At 40.6% G+C, this 19,880-nt stretch overlaps 1 protein-coding gene across 6 annotated transcripts in view; it reads right to left on the reverse strand.

The window, feature by feature from the left end:
• Nucleotides 1–11,639: 11,639 nt before the first annotated feature.
• The window catches only part of klc1a (kinesin light chain 1a), a 113,637-nt gene continuing 105,396 nt past the window's right edge, over nucleotides 11,640–19,880 (reverse strand). For 3 of the 6 annotated variants that reach the window (XM_072270022.1, XM_072270028.1, XM_072270016.1), the window contains exon 16: nucleotides 11,640–14,689. In XM_072270022.1, the coding sequence (XP_072126123.1) occupies nucleotides 14,603–14,689 (87 nt within the window). In that variant the 3' untranslated portion in view covers nucleotides 11,640–14,602. The remainder of the gene's footprint in view (nucleotides 14,690–19,880) is intronic. The other 3 variants (XR_011887407.1, XR_011887411.1, XM_072270039.1) reach the window with 2 other exon arrangements.

A 19,880-nucleotide genomic window follows, 5' to 3' on the forward strand; every position in this document is an offset into this window, starting at 1 on the left:
TCTGGTATGGTGGGGCGGGGGGGGGGGTTACTGCACAAGATCAAAGTAAGTTACAGAAAGTTGTAAAGTTAGTCTGCTCCATCTTGGGTACTAGCCTTCGTAGTATCCATCTTCAAGAGCGTCCTCAGAAAGGGCAGTGTCCATTATTAAGGATCCCCATCAACCAGGGCATTCTGTCTTCTCGTTGTTACTGTCAGGAAGGAGGTACAGAAACCTGAAGGCACACACTCAGTGATTCTGGAAGCTTCTTCCCCTCTGCCATCTGATTTCTAAATGGACATTGAACCCATGAACACTACCTTACTTTTTTAATATATATTGTTTCTGTTTTTGCACTATTTTTAATTTAACTATTGAATATATGTATATATATCTTCTGTAATTGATTTACTTATTGTTTCTCTATATTATGGATTGCATTGTACTGCATGTGTTAAGTTAACAAATTAAACAACATATGCCAGTGATATTAAACCTTATTCTAGTTTTGATTCTGACACCAGATATATGAAGTGTATGTGGCAAGGCATTCAGACCATAACAGACTGCAAGTCCACACTGCACATCGATTGATAGTGATGCCTGTCTTCCTGAGAGGCTGAATGTCTTTTACGCACGATTTGATGGACAGAACAATGTGGCGACAAGGAAGCCCCTGCCCTCACCGAGGAGCAGGCACTGTCAAGCTGCAGCAGATGTGAGGAAGACCCTAGCCAGGGTCAATCCATGTAAAGCTGAGGGACCTGATAACATACTTGGTTGGGTGCTGAAGGACTATACAGACATCTTCAACCTGCCTTAATGACTACCATCCAGTGGCATTGACCTCAAAAATGAAGTGCTTTGAGCATCTGGTTATGGATTGCTTTAAATCCCATCTTCCTGCTACAAATGACTCCTTCCAGTTCGCTTATCGCTCAAATTGGTCCACTAGTGATACCAGAGCCTCTGCACTCCATCCTGTTCCACCTGGAAAATGGTGCCTCATATGCCAAGATGATGTTTACTGACTTCAGCTCAACATTTAATACCATCACCCCTTAGAAGCTGCCTCTTTTGGGTCTCAACTGCTCTCTCCGTAACCGGACCTTAGACTTCTTGACAGAAAGACCAGTCAGTCCGTGTTGGTAACAACATCTCTAGCTCCATCACGCTGAGCACCGTTGGCCCACCCCGCCCGTAGGCTGTGTGCCCAGCCTGCTGCCGATGCATGAGTACACTGCTGGATCCAGTTCAAACTGAATGAGCAAGGTTGCTGATGACAAGTGTTTGGTCTCATCAACAACAATGATTAGACAGGGTACAAATAGGAGATAGAATAGTGCGAGCACAACATCATGGACAAAACCAAAAAGATGATTTTGACTTTAGTAAAGTACAGATTGAGCATTCCTCACTGCATATAGATAACTCCTCTGTGGAGAGTTAAGAGCACCAAGTTTCTGTAAGTCCACATAGCAGACAATCTCACCTGGTCCCTCAACACCACCACTTTGGTTAAAAGAGCACAACAGCGTTTCCACATCCTGAGGAGATTGCGGCAAGCATGGCTCCCGCCCCAACCATTCTAACCAATTTTTACAGGAGGACCATTGCGTGTCCTGACCAGCTATATCTCTGTCTGGTAAGGGAATTGCAAGTCCATACGAAGGATTGTGAAGACTGCTGAGAGGATAATTGGGGTCTCTCTTCCATCCATTAGAGATATTTATCAGGAGCACTGCATATGCAGGGCCCTTGGCATTATCATTGATCCTCCCATCTGTCCAGCAATCTCTTTGACCCTCTGCCATTAGGCAGGAGGTACCAAAGCATTAGGACAAAAACTACTAGGGTGAGAAACAACTTCTCCCCCAGGCCGTGAGACTACTGAACTCACTGCCACCAGCCAGGTCTCATCACATATTAAGTGCTAGAAGCATTACTCTGTTCACTTTTCAACTTGTGTTGTAAATGCACCTTATTATTTATGGTAGTATTACTTTGTGTTGTGTGTGAGTTATATGTACTGTGTTGTGCACCTTGGTCTGGAGGAATGTTATTTCATTTGGCAATATGAAAGTGTACAGTTTAAAGACAATAACTTGAATTTGAACTAATGCTTTAATGCCTTGGGATTTTCCTTAATCCAACCTGCCCAGTGAATCCCTTGTTTAAGTCATTTTCTGCTGGTTTTATGTTCCCCACGCTTCCTAAACCTTATATACACTTTCTTTTTCTTTTTGACTCAACTAATATCTCTTTTCAACAAAGCTTCCAGAATCTTGCCATCCTTATCATTAATCCTCACAGGAACATAACAGTCCTGAAATAATATTTCTGCCACTTCAATAAGATGTCACCAACCAACACACCCTCCTCTCCCCATATTCTAAAGGAGCCATTCTGTTTGTAAAACCCTGGTCTACCCTCCCATCCCCACTAGTTACTCCCTTTTTCACCAACCCATACAACTGCAAGGGGCCCAACCCTTGTTCTCCACATTGGAGAAAGCAGAGAGTGAATGAATATTTTGTAGAGCATCTCCATTCAATCCGTAGGTTATCCCTGAGCTTCTAGTTGCCTTGCGCTTTAATTTCCTCCCCTTCTAACCAATCATTTCTGGCTAGTTATCCATCTGTAATATTAATTTAGCCTTTCTTCCTTCTCCCTGGGTAGTGTATTGCTAATAATATGAAGTCATGACGATTTTTCTGATCTTCAGGCATGAGCTAATAGGCCAGAATATACAAATTTTAAAAAATCTGGATGAAGGGGAACATGAATGATATGTACCTGTCACGATCCCTGTGGCTTATAGAGCATTGAGTTTCTCAGATTTACAAATCTTTATCTTAATAACTAGATTTGTTAAGTCCTTGTGTTTTTGGTTTAACCTTGTGAAGTTGGCATGTGTTTCCCGCAGTCTTTGATTATTTAAGGAGGTTTCCTAGTCAGTGCCTCATTGGGGTCTTTGTGTTGGTGAGAATGAATTGTCTTGTCATGTTGCTCAGTTGGTCCTCTGATGTCTAACCTCGTTTCTGTCGCTTCCTGGGGATCCTGGTGTTCCTCTGCTCCTGGTTCGAGTTGCGAGCCGGCTGTCAGCAGCTCCTGAGTTGAGTAGGTGCCAGTGACCACCTTAACAGAGAAAGCCTGCTATCCCTCCACACCTGGGTCCAACCTTGCCTTTTGAGAGCACACTGTGACAGTACCAACAGTTAGTCCAGAAACAAACAGAAAAAGCAAGTTGTCTGAATTTGGAGAGAATTTAGTAATGAGTCCCGAAGGCTGCAATGTACTTTTCATTTGGAGGGAATTAAGGTCCAAGGTGGTGAGTGTAACTGGTTACTTTGACCTAAATGGATAGACCTTCAAAGCTGAATACAATAATACAAGCCTAGAATTTCCACTTACACTCTTGCCCTGAAGGTTTGGAAGGCATTGCCCAGTCTCTGCTCAATATTTGTGTAGATAAGGTAGTGAAGTACCCGGTTAATAATGACACATAAGGATGTTAATGGTGGGGTTTTGTAGTATCATGGCATTGAATGCAATAATGGAGGAGTGTGGATGGAGAGGAGTGAGGGACTATGTGGATGAAAAGGGTTGGTTAGACTCTATTATTGGAGAAGATCACTGACTCACACTTGTATGGCTTAAATGTTACTATCCCCTTTATCGGCCCAAGTCCAATTCTTGTTGCTGCATTATTTTAGCAATGACATATAAAACTTAACACCTGCAATTAGAAAGCATTCCCATTTCTTATCTTAGAAGCATAAGAATTGAAAATTCTTATACAAGTCTAAACTTCCTTAAAATACGGAGATTAAGACTTGCAGTCCTCAAAGTGTGGTCTCATCCCCACCTGGTACAGACTTTCTATGTATATTATAACACTCAGCAGGACAGGCAATATGAGTTAGCATTTCAGATCTGAGACCCTTTGTCAGAATGGGGACAGAGAAAGTGAGGAAGGAATGGATATAAATAAGCAAAAATATCTGGTGGGGAAGGACAAATGAGTTAATGTGACAGTTAAAAGCCACATACTTTATCTATTGAAGAAGATGGGGATGAGGGGTTAATCACTCTAACAAGCAATCAAGTCCTTGTCAAATGCAGCAGAAGAAAGCAGTAATTGGATTTGGATTAAAAGGAAAGACAACAACTGGGCTGCAAGATGAAGACGGGAGGGTATGGAACTGAGGGGGTTGTATCTGGGACACCAGGTAGCAGTATTGAGCCCTCTGGAGACGTTGTGGGCTTATCAACAAAACGTCAAAGAAGGAGGGTGCCCACCTGATGACCCCGATGAGGTATCTACCCTCCTTGTCACCACTTCAAGCCCACTACCAACATCGAGAGTGCCGACTTATCATAGGGATTGAAACATCAAGTCCTATTAGCTCTACTGATCTGGGAGAAAACCAGTGACTGCTGTGAAAGTACAGCTGACAACAAGGGAAAAGACTATGTGACAGCTGACAGGAGGAAATAGACCCCAACAGGGCTATTATGGGCTAGATACCCATAACAGCAGGCTCCGTCACCTTGTCAGGGCACAAGAGCCACCCTCACTTGGCTATGGAAAGTTTAAAGAGAAGTATACCCCCAGAGTCTGCGAGAGCAGGGGTGCAAGAAGACTCTCTGACTGACCTCCCGGTAACGAACCTTGGCATGGACACGACAATGAATCAAAGTGGCAATACTCTTGAGAAACCAGCAACTGGACATGTTCTTCACACCTGTAGGTGTGGCTGGACTAAAGTGACATCAACTCATGGTCTTAAAATCCATCAAGGACGGAAGAAATGCTTGAAAATCTCCAACCCAGGGCTCCGTATTGACCAGATCCTGTTAAGAGGAAGGTCAAATCAGTCAGATGAAACTCAGTGGCAGGAAGAAACCCACAGTCCGCAGAGTATCAGCATCCTACGGGATGTGGAAGAAGTTTCAGGCACAAACAGTAGTCCAAGGCACAGCCAGGCACATTGTAAAGTGGAGAGCATGCAAGGATGTAGGCCGTTGGTGAAATGGCCAAAGTCTAACAGCAAGAAGTGCAGATGTGAGCCTGATCTTAAGCAGCATCAAGGGATCAGCAGAAAAGGAGTTGGAGAAGATGGGCAACCTGATTTACAGCTACGGAAAGGAGAAATTTGGAGTGAAGGAAACAAGTCAGCAGGAAAGTTATGCCTCCTCTCCCCCCAAATCCCATCATCTCCAGGAAATCCAACAACTTGTTAAAGAAAGAAGAGGCCTGAGGAAGTCATGGAAAAAAGCAACAGCAGAAGAAAGGGAAGGCATCAACCTCCTTCAAGAGGACCTAAAACAGAGGCTCTCGAAACTGCACAGAGCGGAGAAATTAAGGAAACGATGCAAAAAGAAGGAAAAAGCAAGAACAAGCTTCCACAAAGATCCCTTTAAATATGTGAAAGGCATTTTCACAAAAGAGAAAAGCAGATCATTGAAAGTATCAAAAGAAGAGATTGAAAGACATCTCAGAACCATCCACACTGCTGAGCTAAAAGATGAACTGATACTTTTCCCAGCTGACATTTCCACTAATCTCACCCTCACAACCAGCTTAACATCAGCCTAACATCAGCCAGGCTGAACGAGGTGAAAGAGGCAGTGAAGGCGGCAAGAATGTGTCTACAAGAATGCCCCGGATGTTCTGAAATTTTTCTGGAGAAACATAAGAGTTGCGTAGGAAAAGTAAGTGATCCCCAAAGCCTGGAGAAGAGCGGGGGCAGTTCTGATCCCAAAAGAAAAGAATTCGTCCACCATCAAACAGTTTCGCCAAATAAACCACCTGAATATAGAAGGCAAGATCTTTTTCAGCATGTTGGCACAAAGACTTACAAAGTATCTGAAACAAAACCATTTCATTGATACGTCAATCCAAAAGGCTGGCATAGCAGGCTTCTCGGGATGCCTTGAAGCGTCATATGGCATCAAATCCAGATGGCTAAGAAAGAAGGAAAGGATCTGCATGCCGTGTCCCTCGACCTGGCCAACACCAGTGGATCAGTTCCTCATTCCCTACTGTGGACTGCTTTTGAATTCTTTCAGGTGCCTGCAACAATAACAAATCTGGTAAAACACTACTTCCAGGATTTGCAAGTTTGTCTCACAACATCAGACTTCACCACAGCTTGGCAACCACTGGAAGTAGGCATCATGGTGGAGTGCACCACCTCCCCATTGGCCTTCACTATGGCAATGGAGCTCATTATCTGAGCCTCAAAACGTGTTGCCGGGGGAAAACGGCTACAGTTTGGTCAATGGTTACCACCTATATGAGCCTATATGGACGATATAACAATACTGACGACAACTATCCCCTGCACCAAGAGACTTCTGGAAAAGCTTCATCAAAACATCACATGGGCAAGGATGAAGATCAAGCCCAGCAAGTGTAGAAGCATCTCCATTGTCAAAGGTCACGTCATAGATCAAAGATTTCATATTGATGGAATACCTGTCCCAAATGTTTCAGAAATGCCGGTGAAGAGCTTGGGCCGATGGTATGATGCTAAGCTCAAGGACACCGAGCAGTTTAAACAACTCAAAAAAGATACCATCATGTAGATAGCTCGCATCAACAAGACCTGGCTGCCAGAAAAACTCCAGCTGTAGTGCTTCCAGTTCGGCATACTCCCAAGACTCATGTGGCTTTTAACAGTGTAGGAAATCCCCATCAACAAGGTGGAAAAGCTCAAAAGAGTGATCAGCATACATGTGAAACAGTGGCTTGGACTTCCACAATGTCCTGTTGGACTGTACAGGAACAGCAAATTAGAATTACCAATTGCAAGTCTTGTGGAAGAATTCAATGCACCAAAGCAAGGTTGGTCATGACCCTCACTGAATCTGAAGATACTGTTATTCGAACAGCGGCCCCCCTCCCCCCCCCGTGTGGTAACAGGGAGGAAGTGGAGCCCATCTGAAGCCATTCAGAGTGCTAAGCCTGCTCTTCGCTTCAGGGATGTGGTTGGTCAGGTCCAACTTGGGAGAGCCGGGCTCGGGCTCGTCCCAAAGTCTCCTCAATGGCACAAGGCAACATCACTGCAGAAGAGACGGCTTGTGGTGGAGGAGGTGAGAAGACAGGAAAAGGCAGATTGACACGCCAGGGCCATCTCAATATCCAAGCAGGGCCAATGGACTAATTGGGAGAGCCTGGAAAAGAGGAAACTCAGCTGGCGTGACATCTGGGAGATGGAGGGATCTCAGCTAAGTTTTGTCATCAGAGCTACTTATGACCTCCTACCCACACCCCAGAACCTGAACCAGTGGTGGGGAGAAGACCCCGCTTGTTCTCTTTGTCAAGCACCTGGATCACTAAGGCACATTTTAACAGGATGCACCACGAGCCTCAGCCAGGGGCAGTACACTTGGCGGCATAATCAAGTTCTCAGACAGCTGGCACCAATCTTGGAACAGAGGCGAATCACCACAAATGCTCTCCCACAAACTTCGGCAAGAAATATTCACATCATACGATTTGTACCAGCAGGCCAACCTCCAGAGCACCACATAACATCAAAAGAGGTAAGCATTCTGCAGGTTGCTTGGGATTGGAAAATGGATGTAGACTTGGAAAAAAAGCTTGTGTTTCCCCCAGACATTGCGGCTACAACACTCCAGCCAGACGTGGTCCTGTGGTCCATAACAGCCAAGCTGGCGTATATTGTGGAATTGAGAGCACCATGGGAAGATGGAGTTGAAGAAGCTTATGAGAGGAAAAAGGCCAAGTACTCTGAACTGGCAAATGAATCTGCCCAGAACGGCTGGAAGACCAAGATTTTCCCTGTAGAAGTGGGATGCAGGGGATTCATGGCTACATCTACAACCAGTCTATTGAAGAAGATGGGGGTGAGGGGTTATTCACTCCAACAAGCAATCAAGGCCTTGTCAAATGCAGCAGAAGAAAGCAGCAAATGAATTTGGATTAAAAGGAAAGACAATAACTGGGCTGCAAGATGAAGACAGGAGCGTATGGAACTGGGGGCGGGGGGGGGGTGTATCAGGGACACCAGGTAACATCATTGAGCCCTCTGGAGACGTCGTGGGCTTATCAACGAAACGTCAAAGGAGGGTGCCCACCTAATGACCCCGATGAGACACCTACCCTCCCTGTCACCACTCCAAGCCCACTGCCAACATCGAGAGTGCCGACTTACAGAGATTGAAACATGAAGTCCTATTAGCTCTACTGTGCTGTGATGTTGCTAATAATTGGTTAGACCAGGCTAACATTAATGGGGGGGGAAAAAAATGAAGAGCAAGATAGCTAACTGGCAATAATGGGTAGTTCTGAAGCAGACAGAAAGAAAAAGCAAGTTACCCAAAGCTGGAGAATTCAACAGAATCCTGCAGCTACAATATGACAAATGGAATATGTGATGTCATTCCTCTAGCCTGCATTGAGCCTCAAAAATGCAGGAGACCACAGACAAAAATGGGTCATTGAATGAGTAGCAAGCAACTTGAAAGCCAGGGTCACTCCTGAAACTGATTGCAAATGCTCTGCAAATTAATAAATCAATCTGCGTTCAATTTCTCTAATACAGAAGAGGCCAAATGGTGAACATCAAATGAACATACTGGAAAAAGTGCAGGCAAATAACCACTTCACCTGGAAAAACTGTTTTGGCCCCTGGGTGCTGGGAGAAGGTGGACGGACAGGCATTGCAACTCCTGAGCATGCACTGATTTAGAAAATAAATTGGATGAAAAAGAAAAAATGCATAACATGCTAAAAGAGGAGTATTAAAAATTAATAAATCAGCAAAAAGATCTGTGTTAACTGAATGAGTAAAAAGACAGCATGAAAAGTACACCTGTAGTCAAGACCTCTGTTCAAAGTTGCAAAGTGAAATGAAGATCTGGGCGGCATTGGGAAGACCTTCGTGGGTGGTTCAGCCAACCCAGTGGGCAGTGTTAACAGCGATGCCAGTCAGTTGAAAGGCAGACACCGACTAGTCCCCAAAACCAGCAACACATTGGGAACTCCAAGGAACTGCAAAGTTATACTGATGCACCAGAGACCCCTAGTGGCTCAAGTGATGACAACAGTGATGAGGTAATTGGTCTGGCAGCCATAGCGAGACTTGCCCCAGAAAAGGTGAAAACATGCTACACTGATGATGGGGAGTATGAAAAGAAACAGGAGGTATGTCATCAACCACCAGATCTGGAAAAAATTGACAAATGGCCCAGTGAAGTTCCACATCCTAAAAAAGCAAGCTTAAGGACTTGGGCTCAACTTCAATGAATTAAGAAATATAAAAATTGCATCCCTATGATGGCATTCAAATTTTAGCTAAATTTACTAAATTTAAAAGGCTACTATGGCCCTTGTAGCTAAAGAGATCAGGGGTATGGAGAGAAGGCAGGTACAGGGTTCTGAGTTGGATGATCAGCCATGATCATACTGAATGGAGGTGCAGGTTCGAAGGGCCGAATGGCCTACTCCTGCACCTATTTTCTATGTTTCTATACTAACAACTCAGCAAATAAACTAGTTGACAGGGCAAGTTGAAGATTGTATAGGAGAGGATAAACAGCATTTACTGGTTGGTTGGGAAATGATTAAGGCATAGCTGGAGGGACAAGCCCCTAACCAGATTGATTGGAAGAAAATGGATTGATTACAAACAAAAGCCTTCAGAGGATGTTTCTGAATATGAAACCTGCTATAGAACAGTTTGCCTCAGTTATGCAAGAGTTCGAGGAATAAACAAAGATAATTTCGAAGACACTATATATCAACTTCTCAAGTTGACTTTCATTCTTTGGTTTGAAACCAGATATTGCCAAAACGAATAGGAGTGGAACTGCTTTTTCCTATAGTGAGCTGATTCAAGCTGCTTAACGAGTGGAGTGGGATTCGACATTTAAGTAAGATTGGCACAAATTGGTTAACAGTCTCCACCTGCTGACCAACAGAACAAGCAGAATTGGATATGCAAATTATGTGGTAGAAAAGGGCATTGAGCTAGATCTTGTTGGCATAAGAAATCAATTTCACCATAAGGTCAACAACAACCTCAACAGCAAACTGCCCGTGGCGGTGGAGTCCAAAGCTAAGGATGCCAGCTCGAAGAACAGTTGAGAGATGTATGAAATGCCAGGAAACAAAACTGCCGATCAATGAAGAAGCCACCTCAACTAAGTACTCCTGCTCCATCTGGTCCATTTTTACCACTACAAGTGGATTACATTACTTTACTGAAGTGCCAAGGATATTCAGAAGTGTTTGTAATAGTGGACAAATTTTGAAGGTGGGTGGAAGCCATCCTGGCAAAGAAAGCTATGGCCACAGAGGCTGGCAAAACTCTGATTAAGGATTATATTCCTAGGTGGGGATTGCTATGCCATATTGACTCTGACCAAGGAACATCTTTCACCCAAAATGTTTGTCAAGAATTATGTCGGCTGATGAATAAAGATGGCTTTTTCATTGCCCACATCCTCCAGAGTCAGTTGAAAGAATCATCAAGCAACGGCTGATGATGAGGAAGGCAAACCATGGCTTATAGCTCTTCCTTTGGCTTTATGCAGCCTTAGGGTAATCTCAACAAGAAACCAAAATTGAGTGCATTTGAAGTGGTGATGGAGCAACCTGTGTCACTACTGGGAGCTCTCAATCTCAGAGATTCTGATATACATGTTATGTCAGATAGCTTTGTTGATTATTGTGTAAAACTAACACAGCTGTTTAGTCTGCTTCTCAACAGGTTTCTGCTGTTTGGACCAGTCCATAGGAAGAGGACACACCTTGATTCCAGGTGAGTGGGTTCTGGTCAAGAAACCCCCATAAGGAACCCCTGGGAGCTCAGCGGGAAGGTGAATGTTGTTATTTAAGATTATAGCAGGATCTAGAACAAAGGGGATAGTGGCAAGAGAAAAATAGCATTTAACTTGGATATGGGTGTAATTGTTGTTGGGAAATTAAACCAGGGCAGAACTTGCACAGTACATTGCAGGGTTCTGGAGTGTTACTAAACACAGGGACCTAGGGTAACATGTACATAGTTCCCCAAATGTGGTGATATAAGTAGACAAGGTGGTGATTTGCAGGCATCTGGCATGCTCGCATTCACTGGCCACTGAGTACAGGAGTTGGGAATTCATGTTACAACTGTAGAGGATGTTGGTGAGACCACTTGTGTATATTGTGCAGTTCTATTTGTCAAGCTTTAGGAAGGACAATATTATGCTGTTTTGAGTGCAGAAAAGATTCATAAGGACATTATGCAGTTCTTAAGGGCTTGAGTTACAAGAATAGATGAGAGCTTCCCCCCAAACACCCTCTCCTCCCTGAAGTGGTCTTAATCTAAAGCTGAAGGCCATAGATTTAAAGTGAGGGGAAACATTTTAAGAGGACAAAACAGCAACTTTTTCCTAGATAGGGTGATGTGTATGTGGAACAAGCTTTCAGAAAGTGTAAGAGCAAGAACAATTGCAACATTTAAAATAAAATGTTGACAGGTACATGGATAGGAAGAGTTTAGAGAGATGTTGACCAAACACAGACAAAGGGACTACAGTAGCTCAAGTAGGCAGCTTGGTTGCATGACCTGAAGTTGGAATAATGGAAAATTCAAATGAAATGAGCTATTAACTTTAGACAGTTCGCTTTTAGTAGCTTTTGTACTTGTATTTTATTTAAAATGACTTTAAAATTACATTTATTTATTTTCTCACCAAAAATGTTCCATATACTTTGAACATAAATATTGTAACATGTGACATATATCCAACATAAATGTACATATCTTAAGTTCTAAAATAAACTGAGGACACTAATACACTATATTCTTGTCTGAATGATCTTACTCATTGACATGTAGAACATTACACAGGTAAACTGTATTAAAACATTACATGCAACATCATGGCTACACCGACTTGCCCTAGTAAAAAGTGCAATATACAACTAAAAACCTGTTTACTGTATGCAAACTCTTCTTTGAAGCTTATTAAAATCACTCTTCGAATACTAAAATCTACAACTGCAGAAATCACTGTTCATGCTCAGAGTAGTCTTGTAACAGTATCACGGCAATTATGCATGGATAACAATGTTAATACATTACTTTAGGTAATGCTTTTTTAAATTAAGAGGCTGAAATAGAATAAAAGCTTAAGGGGCAAGGCTGGGACTTCCTAATATAATATTTTTCATCTTGCTACAAGGCTTTTAGTAGCCTTGTTCAATATTTTTTACATTTTTCCTATTCCGAATACAGTTACCAAAATGAGATTTTGAACACGTTCTTAAGAGCTGATGCAGTCAATCATTGTTATATCAACAACTCGAGTGCTTGCAGAACCACACGTAAACCTTTTAATGGAGTTAATATATACCTTTTGACCATCAATTTCTGTAAACTATCATGATTTCAATTTTCATTTGCAATCCTATTTTAGCATTTGTTTTACAATGTGCAAATAATTTCTGTTAATGTACAAATAGAAAATACAAGAGAGATAAAACACTATAAAAGTCACAATTAAAAGCAAACAAGTAGTACTCCAGGTACTGCCTAAACATAACAAAATGATTTACAAAGGGAACAGGTGCAAGATAATGAATCAATGAAAGATGGTTAACTCAAAAGGCCGTAATTTCCAAACTGAAATACAGGTTGAGTACTCCTTATCTAAAAATCCAATTTTTTTTTTTGAGTGCCGACATGACATCACAAATGGAAAATTCTACAAGCCGCTATGAAGGTTCCCAAGTAAAGCGCAGGTCTCTGCGCACCACACAGTTCTGAGAAGTGACATCACATATGTAATGAACAGAAATTAATGAAAAATAGAAAAACATCGCATAAAGTGAAAAATGAAGATCTCAATTGTGTATTGAAAGAGTGGATTTGGCAGTGTTGGAGTGAACATAGCTGCTTAATTGTATGCTGATCATTGAAATAAGCAAAGATTTATCACAACAAACTGAAAATTGAAGGTAATATGAATATTCAGCAGGCTGGTTGTGGAAGTTTAAGGAAAGGTGTGGTATTCAATATTTAAAGATGTACTGATAAAGCATCTGCTGATCATGTAGCAGCAGGGAAATTCATTAGTGTTTGCCAAGATCATTGCTGATGAAACTCTAACACCGATGCTGATTGTTTTCATACTTTACATAAAACTTTAAAAAAGTAAAATATATAGAGTGTATTGTAACCTTTTAAACAAAACACTGCATCATAAGTGGAGACTGAAAGACTGTTGTTGACATGTTTCAGATATTTTCCCAATATTGCTCTGCTGCTTTTGTTATCCTGCACACACTATATTTTTTATTATATTAATGGTACAAGGTAATTTTTACTATTAATGAACAAGTGCAAGACAAAGACTGCTTACCAATAGTACATAAATTCAGAGTCGGAAATGATGGTTATCTTATTATATATTCCAAATTCCAAAGAAATCCAAAACCTAAAACTTTTCCGGCCCCAAGCATTTGAGATAAGAGGTACCCGACCTGTATGTTCACATAATCTAAACTGCTCCTGCAGTTTTACTGGTAAAGACTGAATTTGCATGTCCATATAATAATCTGTAATTTCAAATGATTATTCTTTTAATAGAACACCATCTTAAAGGAAGCCTGTACAAATCCAGTTCTATGGATAGGACAAAATTTAATTTAATTTTAATCCAAAGTAGCATTCAGATCTTAATATGCAATAATTGATTAATTTTAACTTCACAGCCAGGCATAAAGGAGTAGAAATTGGTCCTTAGTTGCCTCATTAATAAATTGACATTGCAGCGTGCACATGCTGTACTCAAACTTTGTCATTTCAGTTCAACAGGACTAATTTAAGCTGAGTACAACCCATATGTCACAACATTACCTCCTTCCCATGCTTATTGAAGGCAAAAGAGAACAAGTTTTACCCCACTATTTGCTATATTTTGTTAAATGACTAATTTTGTAAAATTCTCATGTCAAACAGCTGACAGCAGTATTAGAAAAGCAACCTTATGATGAAAGTGGCTTCCACACACATTAGCAGCATCTTTCTTCTATATGACTTTAGGGAAATATAGTGCAAGTTACTAGTATAGTCTAGAGTACTGCAGATTATACAAGTACCCCAAGATATTTGCATTTTACTAAAATTTAAGGTTTGTTATTGATCTGTCAATCTTTACACTATCTGAAGCAACATTATTAAATTATCTGATGAAAACATTAGGCATCTGGTATGGATAAGCCACATCTGATGTTAAAATATAAAGTGGCCTTTACCAAGAATTGTTAGTAGAAATTGTTCCAGGGAATCCTACTTTAAGGATAAATTTAACTGTACAGATCTAACAAAGGTAATTTCTATCCATATTATCTAAAACCAGCTCAGCTGTGGCATTTTAGTTCTAAAAATCAAATTCTATTGATACTATTCGCATTGTAGTAACTTACATATTTTATCAAATAGTAAAAAACTAATTGGAACACACATTTCATATTTGGATACAATGCTTGAAGTTTACTGCAAATCATTTATAAAGGATAATAAATGAAGGCCTTAATATTGAAAAGCTTATATGGAATTGTAGCAATGAGGATTTCTTGTTCTTTTACATGAAGAGTCTAGTTTGTGCCAATTTGTGATCCACAATGCATCAGGTCATCATGACTGGCACTCAAATTTCTGGATTCTGTTAGACGATTATTTCGCTGCAGTTTAAAATCAAGAAAAATAAATTAGCAAGATTTAGTAGGATATTAAAAAGTAAATCAGTAAGTTCACTACCCAGAATTTCCTTAATAAAGATACTGTCAATATTCTCAAAAGATTTATGCTTACGACATCAAAGTACATTTTCAGACAAGATTTTGCAATGAAAGTAACTTAATGCTATAAGTATTTGAGGATTGTCTTAGTTTTGTTTTAATTTTTGCCCAATAAGTGATTGCAAATCACGTGGCATCTCTTGGCATTCCAATCATGACTACAAATAATTTCTTTATTTTCAAAGTTTAAAGTAGAATGGGTATATTTTAAGCATTAAGAACTGACAATGATTAACAAGAGTGATTGTTACCATAACTTTACACATTACTTATATAGAATACAAGATGGAATAAAGCAGTACTCTGAACACAGCAGATAATCTGGAATGGTTGGAGACGATCCACAGAAAATTTATGTGAAGCATTTGTTGGGTCTGGGCCTGTACTCACTGGAGTTCAGAAGAATGGGGGTGGTGGGGTGGGGTGGGGTGGGGTGGGGTGGGGTGGGGGGGGGAGGAATCTCATCGAAATCTACTGCATGTTGAAAGGCTTGGATAGAGTGGACATGCAGAAGATATTTCCAGTAGTTATAGAGCCTAGAACCAGAAGCCACAGCCTTAGAATTGATGGACATCCCTTTGGAACTGAGAAGAGAAGAAATTTCTCACGCCACAGACTGAAGAATCTGTGGAATTCATTGCCACAGATGGCTGGAGAGGCCAAGATATTTGATATATTTAAAGCAGAGGCTGATGGGTTCTTGTTTAGTAAGAGTGTTAAAGGTAGAAGGCAGGAAAATGGGAGAGGGAAAAATAAATCAGCAACAATTGAATTATGAAGCAGGCTCGGCTCAATTCTGCTCCAATGTCTTAATGTCTACACCTGTGAAATGAAGATTAAGAGGAAGCACAAATGTTGAACATAAGACTATCACTATTGTACAATTAAGCATTACAATGGCCACCAATGAAAGAAAACAATGTGCATAAAATTTTAATCAAAGCACATAACTCAAAACACCAATTGCTTAACCACCTGTGGAATAACTATTTATATTATAAATTAAATGTTTCAAAACAATATGGTCAATTTTAATTCTACTTATTTAATTTTTTTAAAAAGCTGTTGATGGAACAAGCGAAAATAGCATGAACAAACTATCAATACCATGAGCTTATAAAAGTTCCAATTTAATTAGCTTCTGTAAGTATAATTGATTCTGTTTTGTCCCAAGCTTAGAGCCATGGAAACTGTAATGCTGCATTAATTTCATAAGAACAGACCAAAACTTTAAAATATAGTGGATTCTGGTTAACTGGGACACATCAGGACTAGTACATTTTGGCTCAATTAGCTGAAGTTTCATGGAAATTGTTAAAATCATATATAAAAAAAGAAACTGAGTAACAAATTATGTATTTAAATGAAATACAAATGTCACATTACTGCAATACTATAAAAATGTTTATTAGCTCCTAATACTTGTCAAGAATTCAGCCACATCCCATTTTTTTGACTGTAAGTGAACAAAATCAACACAGACACCTACTGCAGAGAATGGAATACCTTTACACAACGCTGTTGATGATTGCATTCTCCAAATCCTCAAATGAAAATCTTCAATTTCATTGCAACATTCTAGATGATTATTGATAATCCTTTGTAGTTGCTAACTTGAAGTAGTGAAATAGTTTCAATTCACTCCCAGCTGTTTCCGGTATCTCCAAGCCCGAATACTTGACACCTCACTGAGCAAAACAATTCTGAATTGTCTTACTGCTTAATTCTTGCCAACTATCAGTGACAAAAATTGTTTTTTTGAACAGAAGCACAAGCAACTGATGCTATTTAAAAACTATACGCTCAAAGCACATTGCTGTGACTAACGGCCATGCAAGCACATACAACTGATGCTAGTTTAGTGTCCCAAATAAGCAAAGGGAACCCTGGCTATTTTCTTGATTAGTTTTTGTTGTTTATGAGTTGTCTCAAATAACTGGCTGCACCGATTAACCAATGGCCCAATTAACATCCAAACCACTGTATTTGGTAATTGAAATATTCTTGTTAATTGTGTACTAACTATCCATTGTTTCTTTTCTCTTTGCCTGAAAGCTCTCATACAATTTACAACTTTGAATTATTACTTTCAAATTCATTAAATTCTACTCACAGATACAAACATTCAGATCATTCCAAAATATCAATCTTAAATGAATAGCACCTCATTTATTAGAAGGCAACATTATAAAATTTGCAAGTTTAGTATAGGCCTTTAAACAGTAATCTTTCCCCTGCTCAACTACACAGTAGAAGTTTTTTTTCTTATTATTACTATCTTCTTGATGAAATACAGCTAAAAACTTATCAAACTACTGGAGGATTTCAGGTGGTCAGGCAGCATCTGTGGAAGAACAAGTGTTTTAACAATAGAACTGTCTTACGGGCCTTCTTCCCGTATTGCTTCATGCCATCATCAATAAAGAATCTATCAACCTCTGCCCTAACTATAAGTAAAGACTTGGCCTCCACAGCTGCCTGTGGCAATGAATTCCACAGATTCACCAGTCTCTGGCTAAAGAAGTTCCCTTTTATTCTACCAAAGTGCATGGCCATACACTTCCCGACACCGTATTCCAACCGCCACTTCTTTACCCATTCTCTTAATCTGTCTGTCCTTCTGTAGCCTCTCTACTTCCTCAAAACTACCTGCCCCTCCACCTATCTTTGTATTGTCCGCAAACTTGGCAATTGAGCTATTAATTCCGCCAACCAAGTCATTGACATGTAATGTAAAAAGAAGCAGCCCCAACACAGACCCCTGTTTAACACTACTAGTCATCGGCAGCCAATCAGAACGGGCTCGCTTTATTCCCACTCTTTGCCTTCTGCCAGTCAGCCACTGCTTTATCCATACTAGCATCTTTCCTGTAATACCATGGGCTCATAGCTTGTTAAGCAGCCATGTGTCAGAGGCCTCCTGAAAATCCAAGTACACAACATTCACTGACTCTCCTTTGTCCATCCTCCTTGTTATTTCTTCAAAGAATTCCAACAGAACTGTCAGGCAAGATTTTCCCTTGAGGAAACCATGCTGACCATGGCCTATTTTATCACAGGCCTCCAAGTATCCTGAGACCACATCCTTACCAATTCCCACATCTTCCCATTCACTGAGGTCAGACTAAATGCCCTATAATGTCCTTACTTCTGCCTCTCTCCCTTCTTGAAGAGTGGGGTGACATTTGCAATTTTTCATTCCTCCAGAACCATTCCAGAACCTTGTGATTCTTGAAAGATCATTACTAATGCCTTCACAATCTCTTCAGGCACTTCTTTCAGAACACTGGGATGTAGTCCAGGTGACTTAGCTACCTTCAGACCTTTCAGTTTCCCAAGAACCTTCTCCCCAGTAATGGCACCTTCATACACTTCTGACCTAACACTCTTGAACTTCCAGCATACTGCTACTGTCTTCCACAGTGAAGACTGATGCAAAATACTTGGTTCAGTTCCCTAGTACAACCTCTCCAGCATTGTTTTCCAGTGGTCTGATATCCACTCTCACCTCTTTTACACTATGTATCTGAAGAAACTTTTGTTAAGCTCGTTAATATTATTAGCTAGCTTACTTTCATATTCCATCTTTTCCTTCTTAATGACTTTAGTTGCCTTCTATCGGTTTTTAAAAGCTTACCAATCCTCTAACTTCCCACTAATTTTTACTTTATTACATCCCCTCTCTTTGGCTTTTAAGTCAACTTAGACTTCTCTTGTTAGCCACAGTTGTGTCACCTTGCCTTTACAATTCTTCTTCCTCTTTGGGATGTACATATCCTGTGCCTTCCGAATTGCTTCCAGAAATTCCAGCCATTGGTGCTCTGCCGTCATCCCTGCCAGTGTTCTTTTCCAATCAATTTTGTCCAACTCCTTTCTCATGCCTCTGTCATTCTCTTTACTCCACCGTAATATTGATACATCTGACATTAGCTTCTCCTTCTCAAATCCCAGGGTGAATTCGATCATATTATGATCACTTTCCCCTGAGGGTTCTTTTACCTTCAGCTCTCTAATCAATTCTGGTTCATCATACAACACTAATCCAGAATAGAAGATCCCCTAGTGGGTTCAAACACAAGCTGCTCTAAAAAGTAAATTCATAGGCATTCTAGAAAAACCCCCGCTTAGGATCCAGCAATCTACCTGCATATTGAAATCCCCCATGACTATTGTAACATTCCCCTTTTGGCATGCATTTTCTATCTCCCGTTGTAATTTGTAGACATCCTTACTACTGTTTGGGGGTTCTGTATGTAACTCCTGCAGTTCCTTATCTATACCAACAATGATTCAACACCTTCTGACTCTATGTCACTGCTTTCTAATGACTTGATTTCACTTTTTACCATCAGAGCCACACCACCCCCTCTGCCTTCCTGCTTGTCCTTTTGAAACAATGTGTATCCTTGGACATTAAGCTCCCAGCTATAATCTTCTTTCAGACATGATACAGTAATGCCCACATCATAAATACCCATCTGCAACTGTGCTACAAGTTCATCAACCTTATGCCGTATACTGTGCACATTCAAATACAACACCTTCAGTCCTATATTCACCCTTTTGATTTTATCAGCCTTTTACACTGCAGCTCATCCTGTTAACTGCAATTTTGTTCTCTCATCAGCATCTCCTTGCTTGGAGTCTCACTACACACAGCCTCTGTTGGTAAACCAACTACCTCATCCTCTGGTACCTATCTCCCTGCTAAATTAGTTTAAATCCTCCTGAACAACTATAGCAAACCTGTCTTTAAGGATATTGGTCCCCTCGGGTTCAGGTGTAACCAGTATCTATTGCACAGGTTATGCCTTCCCCAGAAGAGATCCCAATGATCCATAAATCTGCACCAGTTCCTCAGCCACACATTCACCTGTCAAATCGTACTATTTTTACCCTCACCGGTGCATGGCACAGGCAACAATTCAGTGATTACTACCCTAGAGGTAATAATTATCATCTTTCTATCTAGCTTCTTAAAATCTCTTTTCAGGACCTCCTCACTTTGTCTACCTATGTTATTGGTGCCAATATGCACCAATAAGGGTGAATTTCTAGATGCTCACTCTTCCCC

The sequence above is a fragment of the Mobula birostris genome, chromosome 1, assembly GCF_030028105.1.
Source record: "Mobula birostris isolate sMobBir1 chromosome 1, sMobBir1.hap1, whole genome shotgun sequence".
Taxonomy (NCBI): Eukaryota; Metazoa; Chordata; class Chondrichthyes; order Myliobatiformes; family Myliobatidae; genus Mobula; species Mobula birostris.